The following is a 22,522-nucleotide window of genomic DNA, read 5'->3' as shown; positions in this document are numbered from 1 at the left end:
TCACAACGCCCGCCTTTCTCCTAAAAACTCGACAACCCATTGGCCAAATATATATCCTTCAACTGTCATAGAAATACTACATTATCTCATTGACCGGAACAAACGTCAATCAGGCAAATGTTGTACTCTGACTGGTCAGTACCGCTAGCTCTCGCTGATTGACAAGTAACCCGATTGGCCAGAGGTCGCGGGTGGGGCGGTATCTCGTGTGGGCTCTTCAAGGCTTCACGGAGAGTGAATGTCGTCATGAGCGGTGGGTAGGAATTATAACGTTGGTGTTTATATTACTATGTTACTTTGATAAACATTCTATTGAGGGAATGCACCGATACATATTTTATATAGTAGCTTGCAATAACGAGTTTTAAAAATCAAGCGTAACATGGCGATTCTGCCAAATGCACACTTCCGGAAACACGGTTCTTTTCCGCAGCGAAGAGTTTATCTGGCTAGTTAGCACTTTAGCATGCTAAGCAAGCAGTTTCCTCCTCCATCAGCGCACTCTTGAGTCTGTCTGCCAGCACACAGAATAACTATTTCATAGCGCGCTGCGTGATCGTAGAAAGGCGTAAACGTGTAGAAGGCTGATTAAAACATCATATAAATAAATATTTTAAAGCACTCAATTATAATAGCTCAACCATTTGAATGGCATCTGACGTTTAGCCTGTTAGCGTTAGCCGCTGGTTTCAGCCTGCAGCTTTAACCAAACTGTATTTTGCATTAATACAGACGTAAAAACATAATTTTGTTACCGCCAACCACGAATATTACTGTAAATACTTCCGCTTTGGTTGTTTCCTGATTTTTAAGCCAGATAAGCTTGTTATGAGAGCAAGTTTGAATGTGGTAAAGTTGCAAAACCTTTTAATTTTATGGCAAAAGAACAATGTAGTACAGTTCCTTTCGACATGCTATGCAATGTAGCGACTTAAAATAAAGTGTTTAACTAGTTAATTTTGCTAGCTCTGACAGCCAATTAGCAAGCATCATAACACCAAGTGTTTATTTGGCTTGGGATCTGAGAGCTTTGTACATGCGTGGTCAATGGGGTCTAGGCTGGGTGTTTACCAAAGATGTATATATATAGCAGAGCAGTACCGGTGGCTCTCAGTTCTGGTCCTGGAGTAGCCCAGCCCTTCAGAACCAGGATTGAGAACATCATATGGTGTAAAGTGCCAATGAGTGCAGTGGATTAAACCCTGTGTTAAACCCTGTGTTAAACCCTGTTCCGCTGAACCACTCCTATCCAGAGTTTAGATTACCGCAGGTAACGCCTCCTTAGATACACTCATGAGTCATAACTCATAACTGAAAGTGCATGCCATGCCATTCATTTTTGTTTATTTTGAACAATCCGTTTATTTGATTTGTTCACTATTTCCAGTTCTTTATGCAAACAGTGGTCACAATACTAGTGCTTTAGAAAACATAAATGCAAAGTGTAAGCACATAATTATATGACTTTAGTAGTTCAATTAAGTCCTGCTGCCATATTTCGTTCTCAAATGGAAATCATATTTCAGAGTTGATTTTTTCCTTGCATAAATAGATTCGCCTCCTTCTTGCAGATCAAAAGGACAGTATGGCCACCACTGTCGCAGTCAGCCCCAGTGAATATCTTCAGCCCTCCTCCACCGCTTCTCAAGTAAGGACCCATGAGTCTATATTTTAGAGATGCACTGATGTTTTGTTGTTGTTGTTTTTACAAATAAGCCAATAATTATCATGTTATCAATGAAATCTAAATTATTTGTAATGCAGATTATATGTTCTTATATATTTCCCTTTATGACATTTAAATAAAGAAAAATATATTTTCTGGCATCGCATTGTTTTTGTTGTAGATTGAAATAATAATAAAAAATGAATAAAAAGGAGGTTAATGTAGCAATAACATGGTATTCAAAGTTTTCGTCAAAACAAAGTGATTCACACTTTTTTTTTTTAATTATTTACTATCTTTATTGATCTTATGGGGAGATAGACACAAACGTTTCAAATGTCAGGCCATCTTCAGTATGCACAGTAAAAACTTTTAAATGTTTGTGTGTTTACTCATCTAATGGTTATTTATTAGATACAAAGCAGTCTTAGTTTATAAAGTTATGATTGTTGCATGCATTCCCTGGACCTGAGAAAGGTTCAAATGATGTCAGCAATTTTTTTGATTGCTTTCACTGCACATGTTACAATTGACAGTATTTTCCTTTTTTGATTGATTCCATTTTCAGTCATATTTCAAGGAATCGAACTGTACGCATCTGAAGTGTCTCACCTGAAGGAAATAAAATAATCCATTACTTATTAGCTTTAAGATACCGGATACATTTTCTTATCGGACCAATAATGCTAACATTAAAACTGATCATATATCAGCCGATATGTGGCATGTATTGCGCATCACAAAAAAAATTACATTTCAAATATATTTCAAAGTATTACAAATATAAGTATTTTCAGAGTGTAGGGAGTCACGAGTGCTTCATAAAAGTGGGCTAAAGAGATCATTTGGTGCATTTTCATTGTGAATTTTTGAATTCTACTGTTACACTCTACTGTTAAAATAATAGAAAAATTATTATTTTAAGAATAAGTTGAAATAACATGGGCTGACAGCTTCAACAGAAGCAAATCGCAAAGATTAACAGCCTCGTAGCTCATAGTACGGCTTTTTAAGGTTTATAAGTTCGTGTTAAAAGAGTTTTTACTTCCGGAACTTGACGTGTTTTACACTATTATTCCTACTCTGGAACACGTAATTCTGATTGGTCAGTTGCTGCATTCCACAGTCAAGCCTTTTGGTATAATTACTGTTAAACTGTATAATTGACAACTGTCAATAAAAAATACAAAAAGTGATTTTCTTACATAGCTATGCAAAGTTATTGTGTTTTTGTCTTTTTTGCTACACATAATGAAATATTGTTCATGCTTTTCATTCTAATAATTGTCAGTCACCTCAAACTCTGGTAAACCGTTAAAAGTTTGCTTCTGTTAATAGTGTATTGACATGCTTACATGCAGGATTCACAGCCTTCCCCACTGGCACTTCTGGCGGCAACCTGCAGTAAGATCGGTCCTCCTGCTGCCCAGGCCCCAGTCAGTACACAACCATCTCAGCCAACCACACGTCGTCTGCACCCCATCAAGCCTGCCCCTATTGCTCCGGCTCCTCCCAAAAACCTTGGTTTCCTCTCAGCGAAAGGAAATGTCATCCAGCTGCCTGCAGGACTTGGTTCGTCAGGGGCCAGTCCCATCGTCTTCACTATTCAGAGCCCTTCACGTCCAGCAGGCACATCCAATGCAAACATCCAGTACCAAGTGATTCCTCAGTTCCAGGGGTCTCAGACCATCCAAATGATGCCTCAGGGAGGACAGATCCAGATCATCCCTGGAACCAACCAGGCCATTATCACCTCTCCTGTCACAGTTCAGGCTGCCACTCCGACCCCGCCACCTCTGGCCCCAGCACCTGTACCCCAGCACAAGACGGTGGCCATCAAGCCGTCCTACCAAAAGCGGCGGCAGAATAATGCCAATGTAAACGCTAACATAGTACGACTCCCTAGTGGACTCACGCTCCCTCTTAATGTTACTACTAGTGATGTGGGAGGAGCGCAGATTGTAACAGAGACTGCTGCTGCTCCAGTGAAGGGCAAGAGGGGAAGGAAGAGACAGGTGGCTATAGCCCCGCCCCCCGCTGCCCCTCAACCGGCCTCACCGCCACCTGTAGCCGAGCAGGTTGAAGCGCTGTTAATAGAGACCACAGCCGACAACATTATTCAGGTATGCGCGTTTCTGTAATTCTGCTTTGGCTTGAGTGCTTTAGCTCATACTGGTGTAATTTTGTGAATTGGTGGTTTTCTGGATGTTGTCTAAAAAATGTATAAATTAAAATAACCTTGATTGTTTGCACTGTTTTGTGAAGGCATGTGTGTCAAGTAGGGATGGGCATGATTAATTGACGATCTGTAATTGATCGTTAAGAATTTCATCGATCACGTTAATGTTATCGATTAATCGAATGCATTTTTTTAATCTAATGCAGGTTGCGTTACATAGTGTGAGTCTTTAAGCATTTCAATGAACAACTGTGTGGCAGCAATTAAACATTTTACCACCAGGGTGCAATATTTGACACCATACTCAGTTATCGCTGATCTTCCGTTTTGATTTCAAAAGAATACTCAAGAAGAGGTCACAGGGAAGTGTGACGGGACCATTTTGATTTAAAAAGCGAAATAGGTGTATGTCTGTGTATGTCTAGGTTAACATAAGTCTAGGTTAACATAAATGCAGATAGGCCTATTTGTAATTTAAAAAAACAACATAATTATCGATTTCGAAATATTTCCTGTTACAGAACAAAATATTCTGTAGCATATTTTGGCGTCAGTGTCTTTGCTATATCAGTAGGCTTATGTTTTAACATGAAGTATAGGCCTTCCCTGTACGTCACCTAGCAGCAGCAGCGCCGCGTCAAACAAGCTTTTGGTGTGCAAAGACAGAAAACGCCACGCAACAGAAACGCAGCACGCGCACGCACATATGTTCGGTTTGGCTAACTGAAGGTAACTGTCTGCCACAAGTCGATCTTGTAATAAAGGTCTCATCGAGGAATGACACCCTGTATTTTTGTATTCATTGCATTTTTGAATCATAAAAGTTTAATATTACATTTTATTATAAAAATATTAATGATTAATCGATAGTCGATTGTTAATTCTCCCAACGATCGACTAAAAAAATGTAATAGAAGGCCCATCCCTAGTGTCAAGCGAAAATCATGAGCTTATCGCTCTGTCCTTTCATTGATGCCTATCAAGTCTTTTTTGTTGTTGTTATTGTTGCACACACAGCCTGTCTTATTTCACAATTAAAAGATATTGAGAAATGATATTATACTAAAACAAATATGCTATTTTAAGGAGTTTAACATTTTACTTCACAGTGTATTCTCTAACATTTTACTTCTAAATGTATTCTCTACATTACTGAAAGGCAAAATAGAAGTTATAAAGTATATTTGAATGTTTTTCTGCTGGTTTTATATAAAATAGTTATCAATGTGCATTAATCTTGAATAATTATTAATCATTGATATTTAGCAATAATTAATTTTTAAAGCAACTGTTTTATTTGTTTTAAATTGTGTTAGTGATTTTATGTTTTTGCCATTTATTTCACTATTTAAAGAGAATTTACTTTTATTTACTTTTATTTAACTTTAGTTTGTATTTTCAGTTAATATTTTAGTTATTCTTCAACTTAAACTTGTTTCAGGTAGATGATGCCAAGGCAACATTTGTGATTTAGATTTTCATCCATTTTATATAAAAATTTTATATCTGCTTTTTGAAAAATAGTGTTAATAGTTTGTTAATAACCCTGATTACAATCATAAACATTTTATTAGAATAATGGCATTAAAAATAGCAATTTAAGAAGTCCAGAATTTGGAGGAAAATATGCTTGCTAATTGTTCTTTTTTCTTTGAGTGAATCTTTTTAATACAATTCTCCCTTTAAATAAGGAGGGAACTGTTTTTTTCAATTGTGTCTGTTTCTAATAATGTCTACCTGTAACAGGCAGGAAATAATCTCCTGATCGTGCAGAGTCCAGGGGGGAGTCAGCCTGCCATGTTGCAGCAGGTGCAGTTGGTACAGCAGAAATCCGATCAGCAGGTCGTCCAAATCCCCCCGCAGGCTCTTAAAGTGGTACAGGCAGCTTCTGCCACACTTCCTCCTGTACCACAGAGACAGACAGTCACGCCCAGTGTGCAGATGTCCCCCTCAGAACCCACACAGGTAAAAAAAATTGTATTGTCTCTTTACAGTTAATAATCAAGGGCTGTGAATCTAAGGCTATGTTTAGACTGCAGTTAAATGTGGCCCAAATCCAATTTTTAGTTATTTTTTGCTCGTATGTCTAATCCGTTATTGTCATGACCGTATGAACAGCACAAACCACATGGAATCTGATCTTTTCGATTCTGATTTGAGCCACTTCTAAACTTGCCAATTTAGGAGAAACTCTTAAAAATAATGGGCATGTCAGTCCTAGCTTTAGGACTCATATACATTTTTGCTCTAAGAGCATTTCACAAAGCATTTTAGCACTAAAACCAGCTCCTAAATCTGTAAAACGCCAAGAGTAGTCAGGAGGACTCCTAAGTCACTAAGATCAAATCACTAAACAATCATAATGGCTGTTGCCGCAATCCGCCCAAAGACAATAAACATTGAGGCAATAGTGATAATTAATAATCAAAAAAGAATTATCTCAGATTACTTTTGGTAGTTGTTTATACAAGTTCACACTTACAAATTATTTAATAAATTAAAACAATATAAGTGTATTTGACGTGCTGTCTGAAGCGATCATGGGCTCTGAACTCAGAATTTAGCCCAAACTCAGAGTTCTGCCCCGTTTCGCAGACCGAGAGTGAGGAACGGGTGGCGGAGAGATGCAGAAAACTGTGGAGGTAACTAACATTAGGAGAGTCGGCTTTCAACTGTGTATATACCTCTTCTCTCGCTGATTAGATAGACAGTTTGAACGTGCTCCTCACAAACTTTGTTTATAAAACATAATTTTCGCTTGAGTTCTGCAATCTCAGATGCAGACAAGTAAGAGGCTAATGATTAGCTGAACATATACTAGTTTAATTAGTGACAGTTTACTTTTTAAAATCTTTATTTGAATATAGCAACATGAAACCTCATTCAACAAAATATTTCTATAAATAAATCATTGACAGAGACTCCCCTATCAGCCAATCACTGTGGTCATTGTTAGTGTGTTGATATCATCCATAGCAACGAGGTCAGCCCTGCCCTTACTCTTAGCTTAATACTTCTCTCGTTTCCTTAGTAAATGTTGCTCTCAGCAGCTTTGTGAATAGATTAGTAAGAGAACTCATAATTAAGAACTTTCACTGCCATTTAGGAGAACTCAAGTGGTAAAATAAAATGTTTTGTGAATACTGCCCCTGATGTTTTCGTATTGTGACCTCAGTCTGACCTGTAGACATTCGTCACAATTCTGTGCTCATTAAAGATTTAACATACCCAAACTTATCAAGAAAGTTGCGAAAGGTAGTCAGTGTAGGACAGTGATGTGTCAGAGCTCGTAAGTATTGTAGTGACAGCTCTATTTACAAGCAAAACATCATAAATTATTAAAAAACTTGGCTCTTTTCCTAGTCTTTGGTTTTAATATTACCTGTGCATTCTGCGGCAGATCACACAAGAAATAAACACGTAAGGGCTTCCGTTAATGTCCTCCGTATGACGGCATGCTGCATAACGTCTATTTGTCGTTCTTTTGTGCACTCATCTGAGCAATAAATCGGAACTGAGCACTAAGGCTTGCAGTGTGAACATAGCCTAATGTGCTCATTTCATTTCCATTTGCAAACAATCTAAACGGAATTCGTCAGTTATCTAATGCATGTGCTCTGCTGCTTCAGGTGCTGATTAAAACAGCCTCAGGTGAATGGCAGGCTGTACAGCTACAGGAGACCACTGTTACCACACCAACAACACCCACCAGCAGCCCCACAGCTGTGATGGTCACTAAAAAGGCTCAAACAGGGACACGGAAAGAAAGGACTCTGCCTAAAATTGCCCCGGCTGGGGGGGGTCTGATAACCCTGAATGCAGCCCAGCTCGCTTCAGCTGCTCAGGCTGTTCAGACCATCAATATTAATGGCGTCCAGGTGCAGGGTGTTCCTGTAACGATCACCAACGCCGGGGGTGAGTCGAGTGCTCCCTTTTGACAAACAAATGCAAAAGGCTGCGTTTAATTATTTTTGACTTGTAACTGAACTCTCGCAAAGACATTTTGAATGATTAGAAGTGAAGGTAGTCCAAGTCACTCGATGGGTGTGTTGAAAAAGTTAAATGTAACTTCTTCAACACACCCATCGAATGCCTTGGACTACCTTTGCTTCTGAACTTAATTATCCCACACAACCAAAGAGCACCGAGATTTTACACCCTGTGCAGCATTTCTTGCATTCCTTGCTTTGACATTTTGAATGATGTTAACTTATGCATTTTGATTAATGTGTACGTGTCTTTCAGGTCAGCAGCATCTCACAGTGCAGACGGTTCCAGGCGCTGGCCTGCAGTTGGGCGGTATGCAGACTCAAACGCAGACCATGCATGTGGAGCAGACACAGACTCTCGCACTGGAACTGCAGAGTCAGCCAGGAGAGAAAAAGCGCCGTATGGCCTGCACCTGTCCAAACTGCAAAGACGCAGAAAAGAGGTAGCAAAGCTTTTATTTATAAAGGTTAGGGGTGTCGAAGTTCAGCGTTTCTTTGTTGCATTGCGATTCGGCATCGATTCAGTAATAGACCAAAACCGGTTATAATGTACTGATTCTTTTCTGATATCATTTGTCGCATACGTGCTTTGTCTAGGTAACATACAATAGCAGAGGAAGGCGAGAGATGCAAGTGCAAGTAATTAAAATGCTTAAAATACTTTAAAAGCTGACATCTTGGGCACATTTTGGCTTTGATGAACAACCTGGTAAGCAAGACCTGGAGCACAGACGCGCTGTATCTAAATCAAAGCTATCTGATTTATCAAAACAATTTCATTTACACTTAGGCACATACATGTATCTCCACAAAACGGATATAAATTCCGATCTCCGACATTTGTGTAGTTTTTACATTCAAAAACTTCATAGCTATTAAGTAATAGGCTATTTTCTACACTGGTTTTGAGGCTCTCTCCTGAACGGTGGGTTTTGATGGGCACTCCGCACTGGAGACTTGGAAGTAAACGCCCACGGCTAGGATTGGATACGATTTGCATATTTAATGAGCTTCTGCTCCCCTGTCAGTTCATGAGGCAGGGATTGTTTTGAAAGTGGCAACTGGGATGATTCTCTGACAGGGCTCATAAACGTCTTTATCAAACAAACACAATGATTTATTTCTCATCCACCCGTGATCGATTGGAATATTATTTTTGTATTACACTTAGGGCTGGACAATAAATCAATATCAATATATATTGCGATATAATTTTTTTCAATAACGGTGATATGATTTTTAAACACATTTCCGATATTTTTTTATATCTTTTAATAAAGTGTATTTTCATCCCCCGCACTTTTACTGGGTCTCACCGGTCCTAGTCGACCCGCTCCGAGCAGGATTCGAAACGGCATTACCTGGAGCGGGGCGGGCAAGTTAACAGGGACGCTAAAGACCGCTTTCTCTAACCTCGGTTGATTGCGCGCTTCTTGAGGTCACAGGCAAGTGCATAGAAACCAATGTGAATACATCAAGATTTAATTTCAGAGACAAAAAATAAACTATGCATGACCTGTCATTTTATTCGTATCTAAATATGAGGAGGGCGCTCTCACAGAAAGTCCAAAAGCGGATTCGTAGAAACTTACTGTCACACTGGAGCTGCAGCTGAAGGAAAACAATCGTTATGAGCTGAAAAGTGACGACGACAGTCAGACAATTGCGACAATATATGAAATCAATGAAGGAGCATCATGAGCAATGAGTTTTCAACACTGATAATAATCATAAATGTTTGTTGAGCATCAAATCCTATTATGAGAATGATGAGTGAAACTGAAGACTGGAGAAATTATGATAAATTCAGCTTTGATCACAGAAATAAATGACACTTTACTATATATTTACGTAATGAACAGATGATGTACATCAGAATAATATTTCACTGTATTACGTTTTTTACTGCATTTTTAATTAAATAACTGCAGCATTAAATCTATGCTATAGTTTTGCATTATAGAGCGCTATGAATTGTTCTTCACTGAAATTTAAAACTTAAAAGAAAATGCTCAATAAACTGCATCTGCGGCATAGGAGCACTGTACGCTGTGAAGCAGATCCACCATCTGAAGCAGATCCATCCGCTAGAATATTCTGAGTCAGGCTGAATCCTGACTGAAGCACTTTTGTTTAATCTATATTAAGAATAATATAATCAGCCTATATTATAGTTTAAACTTAAAGATATTAATATTAATAAAGTGAGAGTCTTATGTTTATTTGATGTTGATTTCACATTTCTTTTTCATATAAAGGCTAAATACAAATAAAAGGTGAACATTAATTTATTTGTACTGGTTTTATTTCTAAAATATTATATCGTTTTATAGGATGACTATTCATAGACTTGGCAAATACATTTTTTAGAAGTTTGTAGGTACAGACATCCTTTGTGGCAGTTCTTAGTAGTTTTTTCTAAATCTTTTATATAATTCATATCGATATCGGAATTAAATCGTATCGACCGAAATTAAGAAAAATATCGTGATATGAATTTTGGCCATATCGTCCAGCCCTAATTACACTTGGCCCGCCCGATTGGTGGATATAAGTGCAAACAAACAACAGTGTGCGTGCGTGTCCTTCAAATATCACGTCAAGAGAGTGAACAACGTACGTAGATCAAGAAAGGAATGCTATTTCATTATTTGAGATACAACGGCCTGTCGGCTGGCTTAATTCCAATGTCCGAGTCTAATTCCAATGCAATACTATCACATAAAAAAACACGTTTTACTCACATAAGTGTGTACCTTTCCGGTTGGATCCAATATAGAAGTCATGTTAAAAAGGCACAGCATTGTTTTAATCTCAATATGTCTGCAAATCGAGCATAGACCTGAGACTTGTTTACAAACGATTCCGCAGTAAAATGAAGCGAACACACGTTGGCTAAAATGTCTTCCCCGTGTGAGCTGAGACATCATTAAAAATAAAGTTTGAAAAAATAACCACACATTCCTAGTATTAGGAACTGAAGGAAGCTTATGCAACGACTGTGTTCTCCCACATCCAGGAAAAGCGCAATATCTAGCTCTGTTCTTTGGTATGTGTATTGTTGCTGGCTAACGCAATCCGAACAGCTCCATGAGTCTGTGGGCGGGGCTACTGAATTAGACCTGCCTATTATTCTTTAGAGATGATTAGGGCTGCAGCTATTAGGGGTTGAGCGACTTCCATTTTTTTAAAGTCGACATTTATGTGATGAAAGTTGAGTCGGCGTTGACTAGTCGCTGATGACGTCATTAATGAACAAATAAGCCTGAGCCTTGAGCTGAGACGCGAACACAGGACAGCTATGGCATATGACACAGCACTGCCCATAAGGTTATTGTTCCTACAAAACAGCTTTTGTGTCAGTTCTTTTGTCTTATAGTCATTATATTTCTCACAGATTTCTGCTCGTTCTGAATAAAATACATATAAAGTAGCACAGTAAAGATTTCATGTATATGAATGCATTAGTGAGTGATTGCGTGTGAATTAATTCTACCTTGCAGCGTCTACTAATAGTGAAGCTGTGAGCTTTAGTTATCAAGAAATATATGCTAGAACTTTTCAGTTTCTAAGCTATTTTATTGATAAATCAAAGAACAGTGTTGATACATTTCTGCGCTACTGAATGTGCGATCGACTATGTGTGAGCGTTGCAATGCATGTTTCAGCTCAGACATGACATAAGCATACATACTGTCTTCTGGAGGCTTTGTGGCTTTTGTAAGAAGGTAACTTGAAATAAGAACAAGAGTAAAGACGGGTGTACTAGAGAGGCGCAGATCAGCTCTAACCGGATCCGCTGTTAAAAACAAACCATCCAATCCCACCTGATCATCACAAATTCATATCCTCAGTGTAAGCGTGATGTTATTGTCACATATTAGCTACACTGAAATTACATTTCTTTACCTAAACCAGGGTTGACAACCTATACATCCCACGGAGGAGTAACCGCTGGAACGTGAGCAAATGCGAGAGATGTGTTTGTATTCAATTAAGAAAAAGTACATTGCACATACAGTCCCTGACAAAAGTCTTGTCGCTTGTGTACAAATTGACCTAAAGTGCCGCTGAAATATATTTCTAATCAAGATTTTTTTTACAAGAAATGGCTCATTTTAATCCCACCAGCTTTTGTGATAATGTTTCAGTGAAAAACGAAACTTTCAAAAAGTATTCTAATATTCACAGCTTGGTAAAGCCCATTGAGTCAATTTTTGCAAAGACATAAGTGTTGTCACCTTGTCATATGAGCTTCACCTGTGACTAATAATGGATCAATTAGGTCTCAAGTGTGTATAAAAAGAACCCCAGTACACTAGACCTTCACATCAACTGCAACTAGACCTCTGCAAACATGCCTAAGATTCACCCTGAGACTAAAGTTTTGATTATCAAGAGGCTGAAGACCAGATCCACTGGTGATGTGGCAGACACCTTCAATGTGTCTCAGCGTCAAGTACAGAGGATAAAAAAAAGATTTGAAGAGACTGGAGACGTTTTTGACAAGCCCAGGTCAGGCAGACCCCGCAAGACAACTGCTCGAAAGGACCGTTTGTTGGCTCGAAAATCCAAGGCCAGCCCATTTTCCACTGCAGCAGAGCTCCACGAGACCTGGTCACCTGAAGTCCCTGTGTCAACCAGAACAGTTTGTCGGATTCTGTCTTGAAATGGCCTCCGTGGTCGAATCAGTGCCCAGAAGCCAGCACTAAACAAAAGACAATTGAAAAACCGTGTGGCATTTGCCAAGGCCCACAGCCTGCTAAAAGGATAGATGCTGGAAAAGTGGCAAAAGGTGGATTTTTCAGATGAATCTTCTGTTGAATTACACCACAGTCACCGCAAATATTGCAGGAGACCTACTGGAGCCAGAATGGATCCGAGATTCACCCAGAAAACAGTGAAGTTTGGTGGCAGAAAAATCATGGTCTGGGGTTACATCCAGTATGGGGGTGTGCGAGAGATCTGCAGGGTGGAAGGCAACATCAATAGTCTAAAATACCAAGAAATCTTAGCTACCTCTTATATTCCCAACCATAAAAGAGGCCAAATTCTGCAGCAGGACAGTGCTCCATCACATACTTCCATCTCCACATCAAAGTTCCTCAAGGCGAAGAAGATCAAGATGCTCCAGGATTGGCCAGCCCAGTCACCAGACATGAACATCATTGAGCATATGTGGGGTAGGATGAAAGAGGACGCATGGAAGACGAAACCATTATTTATTTCAGTGCATTAAACATCATTTGGGAGGGTTTTAGCTTTTCATATGAGCTATTTCTAACACCAATTAATTAATTAAAAGTCAGGTTAATATCAGGTATTTCTAGAAAATAGATAAGCGACAATACTTTTGTCAGGGACTGTACAGATGTATATTTTGTGCTAATCCTTCATCATTGTAACACAGCTTGTTTTATTAAGTTAGTAGCTATAAATTAGCCTAGAAATCTAGACGCACCCTAGCGGCATCAAATCTAATTTGCCATGAGTGTCGTCTAGCAACTCTCAATACACTTCTGAGCTGTAAGCGCCAAACTCCAAACTCCACGTTTAAACGCCAAACTGGTTGGGCCAATCACATCGTGTAAAGAGTCGGTGGGTGGGGCTTAACATACTGGCGGCAGAGTTGCGCTTGCGTCCTTCTAGTAAACAGAAACTGGCGAAAACCGGCGGTCCTTCGAATCCGCTTTGGCCGTGACTCTGGAAGACTTGGAGTTAAGCTTTTCTCTGAGAAAAGAACAAAGAATGGCACTGAAGTCATTCTTATGAAGGGAAGATGTGTTCGGAGTTTTGCCGATCGGATACGGCGAAAGTTTAATCTGTCAACGAGCTCTGCTTCACCTTCGTTGCTTTGGTTGGTTGTAGCGCTATCCAATTGCTTGCACGCCGTGCAGAGGGAGTGTGAAAGACAACCATTTATCCCGCCCCTCGGATTGAGCCCTGCCAATGGTGAGTTTCCAGACCAAACATCTTGATGTGGGTCTGGCTTGTCAGGCTGGCTATAAATATGATTAGTGTATAAATATAAGTGTGATATTTAAATTACACAGACCAATGAAAGCACGCAGCTCTGAAAGTGCGAGCGCTGCACATCACATACACACACGCATTACAGATTTTTCTGATGTATTTCGAAGATATTATCAAGTGTATAAAAGTCTCATTAAAGATTTCACTCCCATCACAATGACTGTGATCCATGTGCAAACTCCATCGCGTTCATTTGTTTGGGGTTGCTCGTATCTCTTCAGCTGGCACGTGAACTGCTAAGCAAACTGCCCCAAATGAAACTTAATGTTCAGCGCTGCATCCTGAAGCTCAACACACAGTTGTCTTCATTTAAAAACAGCAAGACTAAATGATATTACCAGTGCTGATGCCGCTCTCTCTCGCATTGCGATCTCTGATCTCGACATGAGCTGAAAACGAAAGTTAAAGAACGACACGCATTCATTGTGTTTTACTGCGAAATGAGAGTTTCGCATCTTTATTAAAATCAACACATTATGATTTATCACATGCACCTGCAATTTTTGGGATGTTTACCTACCCGAACCGTGGATATAACCGCAATCCGCTCCTACTCAGAGTCCTTACACAAACAAATTGGTTTCTGCAACATCTGTAGTTAAATGGACTAAACAAAGCATCGAGGCAGATGATCTATTGTTTGCTGGGCCTGGTGTCTAAAAAAGCTGTTCTTTGACTAACAAGGACGTTTTCAGGTCTGAAACTTACAGGATATTCTTATATTACCATGACCTTATATATATTAAAAGCTAAAGAGAAAAGTTGACTTCTCAATTCATCACCTATTTAAAGTGGCTTTTAGTATTTAGTTTTGTGTAGTTTTGTGCCCATACTTGAGTTTTGTTTGATGTAGGGCTGGGCGATAAAACGATAACGATAATTATCACGATATAATTTTCCTCGATAAAACGATAACAACAGGTCGATAAATTCTCGATATAATGCTTAGGCGCTATGCGTAATGCTGCGCATGCGTATTGCAGACCGGGCGTCTGGGTGCTGCACGCGGTAATGTTTACAGTCTGTGGCTGACAGGCTTGGAGGATCGGAGATAAGTGGAGCGATAAAAATGAGCAATAGTGAAGAAAATGCAGCGCTCACGGCCAGCTCGGAGGACACAGATATCGTTGACAAGTTAGTTCGCTCAACTTCAGTGGTTTGGAGATATTTTAGCGATCCCATCCGACATAAAACAGAGCGACGTGCGTGGACTGCTTATCATAGGTTCACGTTCACCACACAGAATTTAATTATTAAATTATCTTGTTTCTTCAAAGTCCTTCCATATAACATGCAGCCCAACACAGCGGTGAATCTTAACTACATTCACACACCGGCTTATTATTACCTTGTTAGCTGTAGTGGGTGACTTATTTACAACAGGCTAACGTTACCAAACTATAATCACTAAAACATCGGACTTGTACATCGCTATCATAATTGTTTGTCTTTGGTGATGTATTAATAACTCCGCATCGCCTGTATCAAAAGAGAAATAATGTCATCTGGTGTTTAAAATGAATAAAATAGACTAGACAGCCCTTACTGGAGATCCACAAATACTGAACTTTTCTCTCTCCCGACCAGCCCACTGTCGGTGAGGTGTGTTTGTGTATGTGTGTGTGTCGGTGAGATGCACGGTGGACCAATCCACTGTGAGGCAAGAGAAGGGGCCTCAAAATGTATCTTAAAACGCTTTTTTTTGACCGATTGCGTTCTTAGTGTTTTACTTAGACAATTAAATATATAAACGCTCAATATTGCATTATTTGTTCTGTTTCAGCTGCGAAAATCGTTCACAGCAGAACCGCAACGCGTCTCACAACAACGTGTGTAAATGAACGATTCATTGTTTGAATGAATCGTTTGAATGAACGACTCAATGACTCGCTCATTAAGACGGCCACCTGCTGCCACCTATTGGTGGTTTAATTTGATCTTTAAACATACTTTCCAACATGTCTTATTTGTCTATTCAAAACTACAAATCTCAAAACATTATTTAATGCTGTTGTAATTTTTCAGTGTAAATTATTTAATTTGATTGGTAACAGCCCTTATAGTGCTTTATTTTAATCTAATGTATTGATCAAAATTACAAATATAAAATGAAACATGAAGCTTAGCCTATAGTTAATAAGATTAAGGGAAAATGCCCTTAATAAAAGGTGAAAATATCACAAATTTCAAATGATTCAATAAAAATAAAAACCACAAATATGCAGATTTAAATATGTCAAAGCTGATTGAACACTGGTGAGAATATTGCTTCAGAATAAATTATATTTACAACACACACACACACACACACACACACACACACACACACACACACACACACACACACACACACACACACACACACACACACAAACACACACACAATTTTCCGGACAAGCTAATTTTTTACTTGGACAAGCTTGAACGATGTACTTGTTCCAAGGACAAGCACATGAACATGCTTAATGTCAAGCCCTGTATAATGATATATTATTGATATATAGTGTTGAGTAAAAAAATGCTGACCACAGTTAAGATTTTAATAAATAAATCTACCTCAGTTTAAATAAATTGTTCACTTGTTTGGGAAGTGTTTGTCATGTTTTGACAATAAAGGATAGTTTAAAACTACAGCTAACTGTCTGTTTTCTACATATTTCACTCATGAGCAAAAATATGCCTTTAAACTTTAAAGAAATAAAGATTTTACATTTATCGTGATATTTATCGATATCGACTGATATGCTAAATTATATCGTGATAATTTTTTTGGGCCATATCGCCCAGCCCTAGTTTGATGTTTGATACGTTTAAAGGGGGGTGAGTGTTATTTCAAAACCATTTTACAAAACAGACTCGGGCCGAGTCCAATAACAAACTTGTAGCCAATCGGCAGTAAGGGCCGTGTCTGATGGTAAGAAGAGAGCGCTCAGTGCATGTCATTATTCTAAACACACGGCACACGACTGACATGAGCCGAGAACTAACATATGCTGGCTTTTCCTTGAATATGCTTGTGTGTCATGTTAAACGGGAAAGTATTGCAACAAAATTTGATAAGGCTCGCTTTGGAGAACACAGTGATGTTATCAACTAATTTCAGTTTATCAGTGTTAGTTTTAACACGAGTCACACTGGTCTGCTTCGCTGCACTCGGCTCATTACAGGCTCGTTCTCGTCAGAACGCCCACGTATTAAAAATGGTCTTGCTTAAATCGGGCTCATAATTACAGTCAACGTGTCGGGCCGGTCTCGGACACAACGTGCATGGGCTTGGGTAGGGTCGGGTCTAATTTGGATATAACTGTGGGGCAGATTTCACAATGATCAAGTTTCTCAATGGCAGACTATTTTATAATGAATGGCTGTTATGAAAGGAAATACTTATTGTAGCTGCCCATATTTTTTTATGTGCAACAGGCCAGGAGAGGTGGGGAAAAGAAAACACATCTGCCACATAGCAGGCTGTGAAAAGACCTTTCGAAAGACTTCCCTGCTACGGGCACATGTCCGACTGCACACTGGGGAGAGACCCTTTGTGTGTAGCTGGGTCTTCTGTGGAAAACGCTTCACACGCAGTGACGAGCTGCAGCGACACGCCAGGACACACACAGGTAAGCAGCCTCCAAATGTACACGCGCACAAAATACCAATATGTTGCTTCAGTGTGTAAGTTATCTTACTTTTTTTTTTCTTCTGTTTTTTAGGAGACAAACGTTTTGAGTGCAATAAGTGTCAGAAACGTTTCATGCGGAGCGACCACCTCACAAAGCATTTCAAGACACACATCAACACAAAGAGCCTGTGAACATCACCTTTCACAGGGTTTTATTAACTTCGGGGGGATAAAAAAGGAAAGCGCTCTTCCCGGGGCTTGAAGGATGGGAAGTACCCCCCCACACACACACGTGTACGACATGGCCCTGGAAAGTCACCTGTTTGTACCAGCTGTTTCAGGGTAGACTACACTCCCGCTGTCCACTTTTTTTACTCGCCCTCATTGTCAAGGGAAGGCTGGCAGGCCGTGAAGTGCGGCCCTCACCTGAGATTTACGAAGAACATGGGTGCCAATTGTGTCTTGGTTGATTCCTCTGTTGTAAGGAGCGGAGAGGACATCTGTCTCACCACCATCAGACACTCCAGCCAAAAAAAAAAGAAGAAGAAAAGCAGTTACTTTTTTTTCCTTTACCCCTCATTTACAATTTTTCACATGTATGTTTTGGTTGTTTTAGCTATATCATGCCCCTCACAATGAATTGTAGCATCTAATGGACAGTGTTTTCTGGCTTTTATTGTGTAAATGTTTGTTTTCATACATACAAACATACATTTGTACATACTATGGCAAATTTGAATACGAACGTGGTTTGGACAAACTCTTTGATCCAGGTAAATTATTTTCAGTTAAAATGATTTTTTTTAAATGTCTGCTTTAGAATTTTAAACGGAAGCTTGAAACTTTGTATAACTAGTTGATTGGTTTTAATATTAGTGGAGGTTTGGAAAAAAAATATTTTGACTTTTACATACTTGTCCATGGTTAGACAATCATGTCATGTGTATAAAGGAGATAAATAGGAGGGTAAATATCTTGGGATTTGCTACACGTTTAAATGTTGATTATATAAAATAAGGAATAATTTATTTAAAATAAAAAAACATAAATGGAATTGAACATTTGCAGATTGTATCTTTGTTAAAAGATTGCCAATATGTCCATTCAAAAAATGTTGATAAGAATTAATGTTTATGTTCTGGTGTAAAGCAAGAAGAAATTTCTCACAAACGTGATGAAAATGTGTTTGTGGTTACATTATACCAATTTAAATGTTTTTATTTAATTCAAGGTACGTGTAAAGCGGCTGCTGGATTTAATGGTTTGTTAAATTCAATTATTCCATTTAAGTTAATCTTAGTTTTTGTCCAAGCTCTCTAAAGGAGGCCTTAAGAGGGGAAACAAAACCTGTGCTCATGTATGTTTGTATAGTGTCTGAGTTCATACTGCTCTGTTTGGGTGTAAAATGTAGGATAATTGTTACATAAATGTGTATTGGCTGTTGTTGCCAAACATGGAAGATGTGGACTGTGTACAGTGTAAATCAGAAGGATAAAACCATTGTATAGTTTCATTCCTATAATATGTAAGACTAATAGATTACCCTTTTTATTGACTAAAAGTTGCCTTAGTCTGCAGCACCCCATATTTAAAGAGATTTGTCTTTTCCAGGGAACTGCATTTGTAGACCTGCTTTATTTTTTTGTCTAACTTATAAAGTGTTAAGAAATGCCAATTTATGTGCACTGACCAAATTCAGGGTTTTCACTGAGTGGATAATTTAATTATTTGGTTTATGTACCTACGTTTGATTTGAAAGAATAAAAAGTTCTTTATCTATCCTTGAAAAACCCCACATTTAAGAGCACTGGCTTTGAATATCGGTAGATAAACTTGTGTTTGTATAACTTGTATTGAGGAGCTTAGACCAGAGAACTTGCTATCTTTTTCTACAGTCAGACCACCTCTCCCACTCACCTAATAAAGCATAACACAAAACACAGCGTTTCTGTTTTTGAATGAAAAAAAAAATTTTCTTTATCATTGACGTCATCCTCGTGTCCAAACCCACAGGCATTTTTGTGTAAACATCAGGGACGAAGCTTATGATCCATTTAGAATGTTTTATTTTATTTTATAAAGAAAATTAGGGTATGTGTATAGCTGCCCCTTCTTGAGCTGGTTTACAATTAAAATGTTGTGTCGAACCCAATTCTCCATGTAGCCTACAATGACTTCTTATTAATGATATTAATACCCTGTTCCATATAAAACACCTGCTAGGAGAAAAAAAAATGTTTGTATAAAAGTGTCAGTACAGTAAATCTTTTTTGTGATAATTGTCACAGTTATATAAGGAGATTGCAAGTTTTGCAACAAAACAAATTTAATCCCCCAAGGTTTTTAAATTAAAAAATATGGGACTACTTGTTTGATTTTTAAAAAAAGTTTTCAAGCCAATTAATTTTTAAAGCCAAGGTAATATATTTTTAAGTAATATAAGCTTTTTAATTATTATTATGAAAATATGAAAAACTTTAATAGTTTGCAATGTTGATAAATGTGGAAACGCGTCATCACAGTCTGATAAAAAACGCTAGGATACATTATATGAGTTAATATGGCAGTTATAAACTAATATACAGCCACCAAAAAGATCTGTAGAGCAACAATACAAAGCTTTGCAAAGTTCCTGTCCTGAAACAACAGGCTTCTCAAGCCACTTCAGCGACACGCCAAAAGCAGTTATCCGGCTCATAAGGCTAATTCGGATATCAGTTGACGCGTGTTATGAATTCCAGGTATATAACTTAAACTCATCGAGAGAATAAAAATAAAAACTTAAACTCATCGATTTTTGTTTGTTGGGTTGACGGCGATGCTTTGGCGACATCTGGAGACTTATCTGTGCAGAGATTGAGTGCGATTTTTTTCCATTAGCTTTTTCAAGGAGTTTGGAGTTTCGTTGTATTATTTGTTGCTTATTATATCATTTTAATTTCTGTTGACAAATTTCTCTATTTCTTTGAGGATTTTTTTATAAGATTTTTATTTTATAAGATATTAATTGTATTCAAGGAGAGTAATAATAATAATTTTATTCGTTTTGATGTCCCACAGCATAGAGACAAATCAGGGTAAAGTGATTAAATTTAAATTTTTTATTTCTTTATTATTGCTCTAGTGTTAGCTTGTTATGCTATGTTTGTGTGTATTATTTGTACAAATGTACTGTAATTTTGTCACAGGCCTGGCTGAGAGGAAGATAAAGCACGAGGAAGCTAGCACATCTCTCCACCTCTTATGACAGGCCTGCTAAACGCAGTTCGAAAGGTCAAGCCTGTAATAACGTTATGCGTCCAGAATAGTTAATTCTGAAACTGCTTGATAAAAATCTGTAAGTTACAGGTTTCACAGCAAATGACGTGTACCAGGACCTGAAGGCTTTTTCTTGCAAAAAACGTAGAAAGTAGGCTATCAGTCAGATGACAAAATGTATATATTGATAAAGATTTTCCAGCAAAGTTTAAATCATGTTGATCACTTAGAGGCCTTATAAATTTGTGTATCAAATAGGAATCATTTACTATTCTTCTTTGTTTTTCTATCATGTTTTATTACTCATTGACACTGACATTTTGTTTTGATATCTTACATGTTGCAGGATGCCCGAAAAGGCATACAAAAAGGGCCGTTTGCTGGGACAAGGCAATGGATCTGTGTATAGTGGGACACGCAGATTCGATCTATTGCCAGTAAGCTGTCAGCTGAGCATTGGAAATAAATGATCCGATTATTATTATACATGTAGTGACCTGTATCTCTTTGCAGGTTGCAATCAAGTACGGCACTAAAGATGAGGATACCGTGGAGCTGGAAATTGTAGGTTAACATCTTATTGGATTGCACGCATTCATCAGCATTCAGTCGTAGACCAATGGAGATATTGGAGCTGAATGTATTGAATGTATTTTTTTCTGAATTCTTCCACTACTGCAGGATGGCCAGGGTCCGGTGCCTCTGGAGGTCGCACTGATGCAGCGGGTCAATGCAGCTCCGGCCTGTCACAACATCATCCAGCTTGTGAAGTGGTTTGACCGTCCCACTCAATACATCTTAATTTTAGAATGGCAAGAACCTTGCCAAGATCTTTCCACTTTCTGTGCAGAGAACGGCCATTTGGAGGAGATCCTGGCGAAGAAGGTGCTGGTGCAGCTGCTCAGCACTCTCAAACACTGCAACAGCCGCGGAGTCCTGGACCGGGACATTAAGCCGGACAACCTGCTCATCTGCCCGAAGACACATCACATCAAACTGCTGGACTTTGCGGAGACCTCCTGAAGGACTCTGCCTACACTGAGTTTGCAGGTTGGTAATGCCACAGTACGAAGGAAGGATTTCACTGATGCGATGCTCCACGGAAGATCTTGGACATATGTATTGGATTACCAGAACAGAGACTTGGAAGGTGTGAAAGAAAGACATTTAAAAGTTATTTTCTGTTCCTCTTCTTGGGTATATCAGGCACTTACGCCCCTCCTGAGTGGTATCATTACAGGCAGTATCATGCAGGACCAGTTACTGTTTGGTCATTGGGGGTGACTCTGTACAACATCCTGTTGTTACCCATTCAGAACTGGAAAAGTCACCTTTAAGACCAGACTGCGCTTTACTAGACACCTGTCTCCTGGCAAGAAACCACAAAGTGGAGACAAAAATCATGCCAAATCAGGTGTTATTCTGGGTAACCGAAACAAGTATGTAACAGAGTGCCGTCACTTGATTAGATGGTGTCTGCCCTAGCCTTCAAGACATTGAACAGCATCCCTGGTTACAGTCATCAGGTGGCCAATGACATGACACATATCTGATTCATTTATAGTTCTTTCGTTAAAATCAGCTTTTATTGTAGGGATAAATCTAGATTCATGATTTTTAATTTATTTATGTAGGATGACCAGGAGTGTAGGGCACAGGTTCCTGCAGACACCTGCAGTGAGGAGTGCATGCTAGGAGGTTGTCAGGGATGGGCAGTATTTCAAATACATGTATTTAAAATACGTATTTGAAATACAAAATACTATTTTGTATTTTAAAGC

At 38.7% G+C, this 22,522-nt stretch overlaps 1 protein-coding gene and 1 pseudogene across 3 annotated transcripts; both read left to right on the top strand.

The window, feature by feature from the left end:
• Positions 1 to 173: 173 nt before the first annotated feature.
• sp2 (sp2 transcription factor) lies at positions 174 to 19,421 on the top strand. Of its 3 annotated transcripts, none has more exons than XM_067432039.1 (8): positions 174 to 253; positions 1,572 to 1,648; positions 3,028 to 3,789; positions 5,592 to 5,810; positions 7,475 to 7,760; positions 8,091 to 8,277; positions 17,288 to 17,481; positions 17,575 to 19,421. In XM_067432039.1, exons 1-8 carry the CDS (start codon positions 247 to 249, stop codon positions 17,673 to 17,675), a joined length of 1,833 nt encoding a protein of 610 aa, XP_067288140.1. In that variant the 5' UTR covers positions 174 to 246; the 3' UTR covers positions 17,676 to 19,421. The 3 variants fall into 3 exon arrangements, with proteins under 3 accessions (XP_067288140.1, XP_067288141.1, XP_067288142.1); XM_067432040.1 differs by having other exon boundaries at positions 210 to 253; positions 1,553 to 1,648; XM_067432041.1 differs by lacking the exon at positions 174 to 253 and adding an exon at positions 1,208 to 1,270.
• A 702-nt stretch (positions 19,422 to 20,123) lies between these two features.
• On the top strand, positions 20,124 to 22,244 carry LOC137058690 (serine/threonine-protein kinase pim-3-like; annotated as a pseudogene).
• Positions 22,245 to 22,522: the final 278 nt, after the last annotated feature.

This window comes from Pseudorasbora parva, chromosome 22 (assembly GCF_024679245.1).
Source record: "Pseudorasbora parva isolate DD20220531a chromosome 22, ASM2467924v1, whole genome shotgun sequence".
Classification (NCBI taxonomy): domain Eukaryota; kingdom Metazoa; phylum Chordata; class Actinopteri; order Cypriniformes; family Gobionidae; genus Pseudorasbora; species Pseudorasbora parva.
Note: the sequence above shows the minus strand (reverse complement) of the source record. Positions and strands in the feature narration are given on the sequence as shown.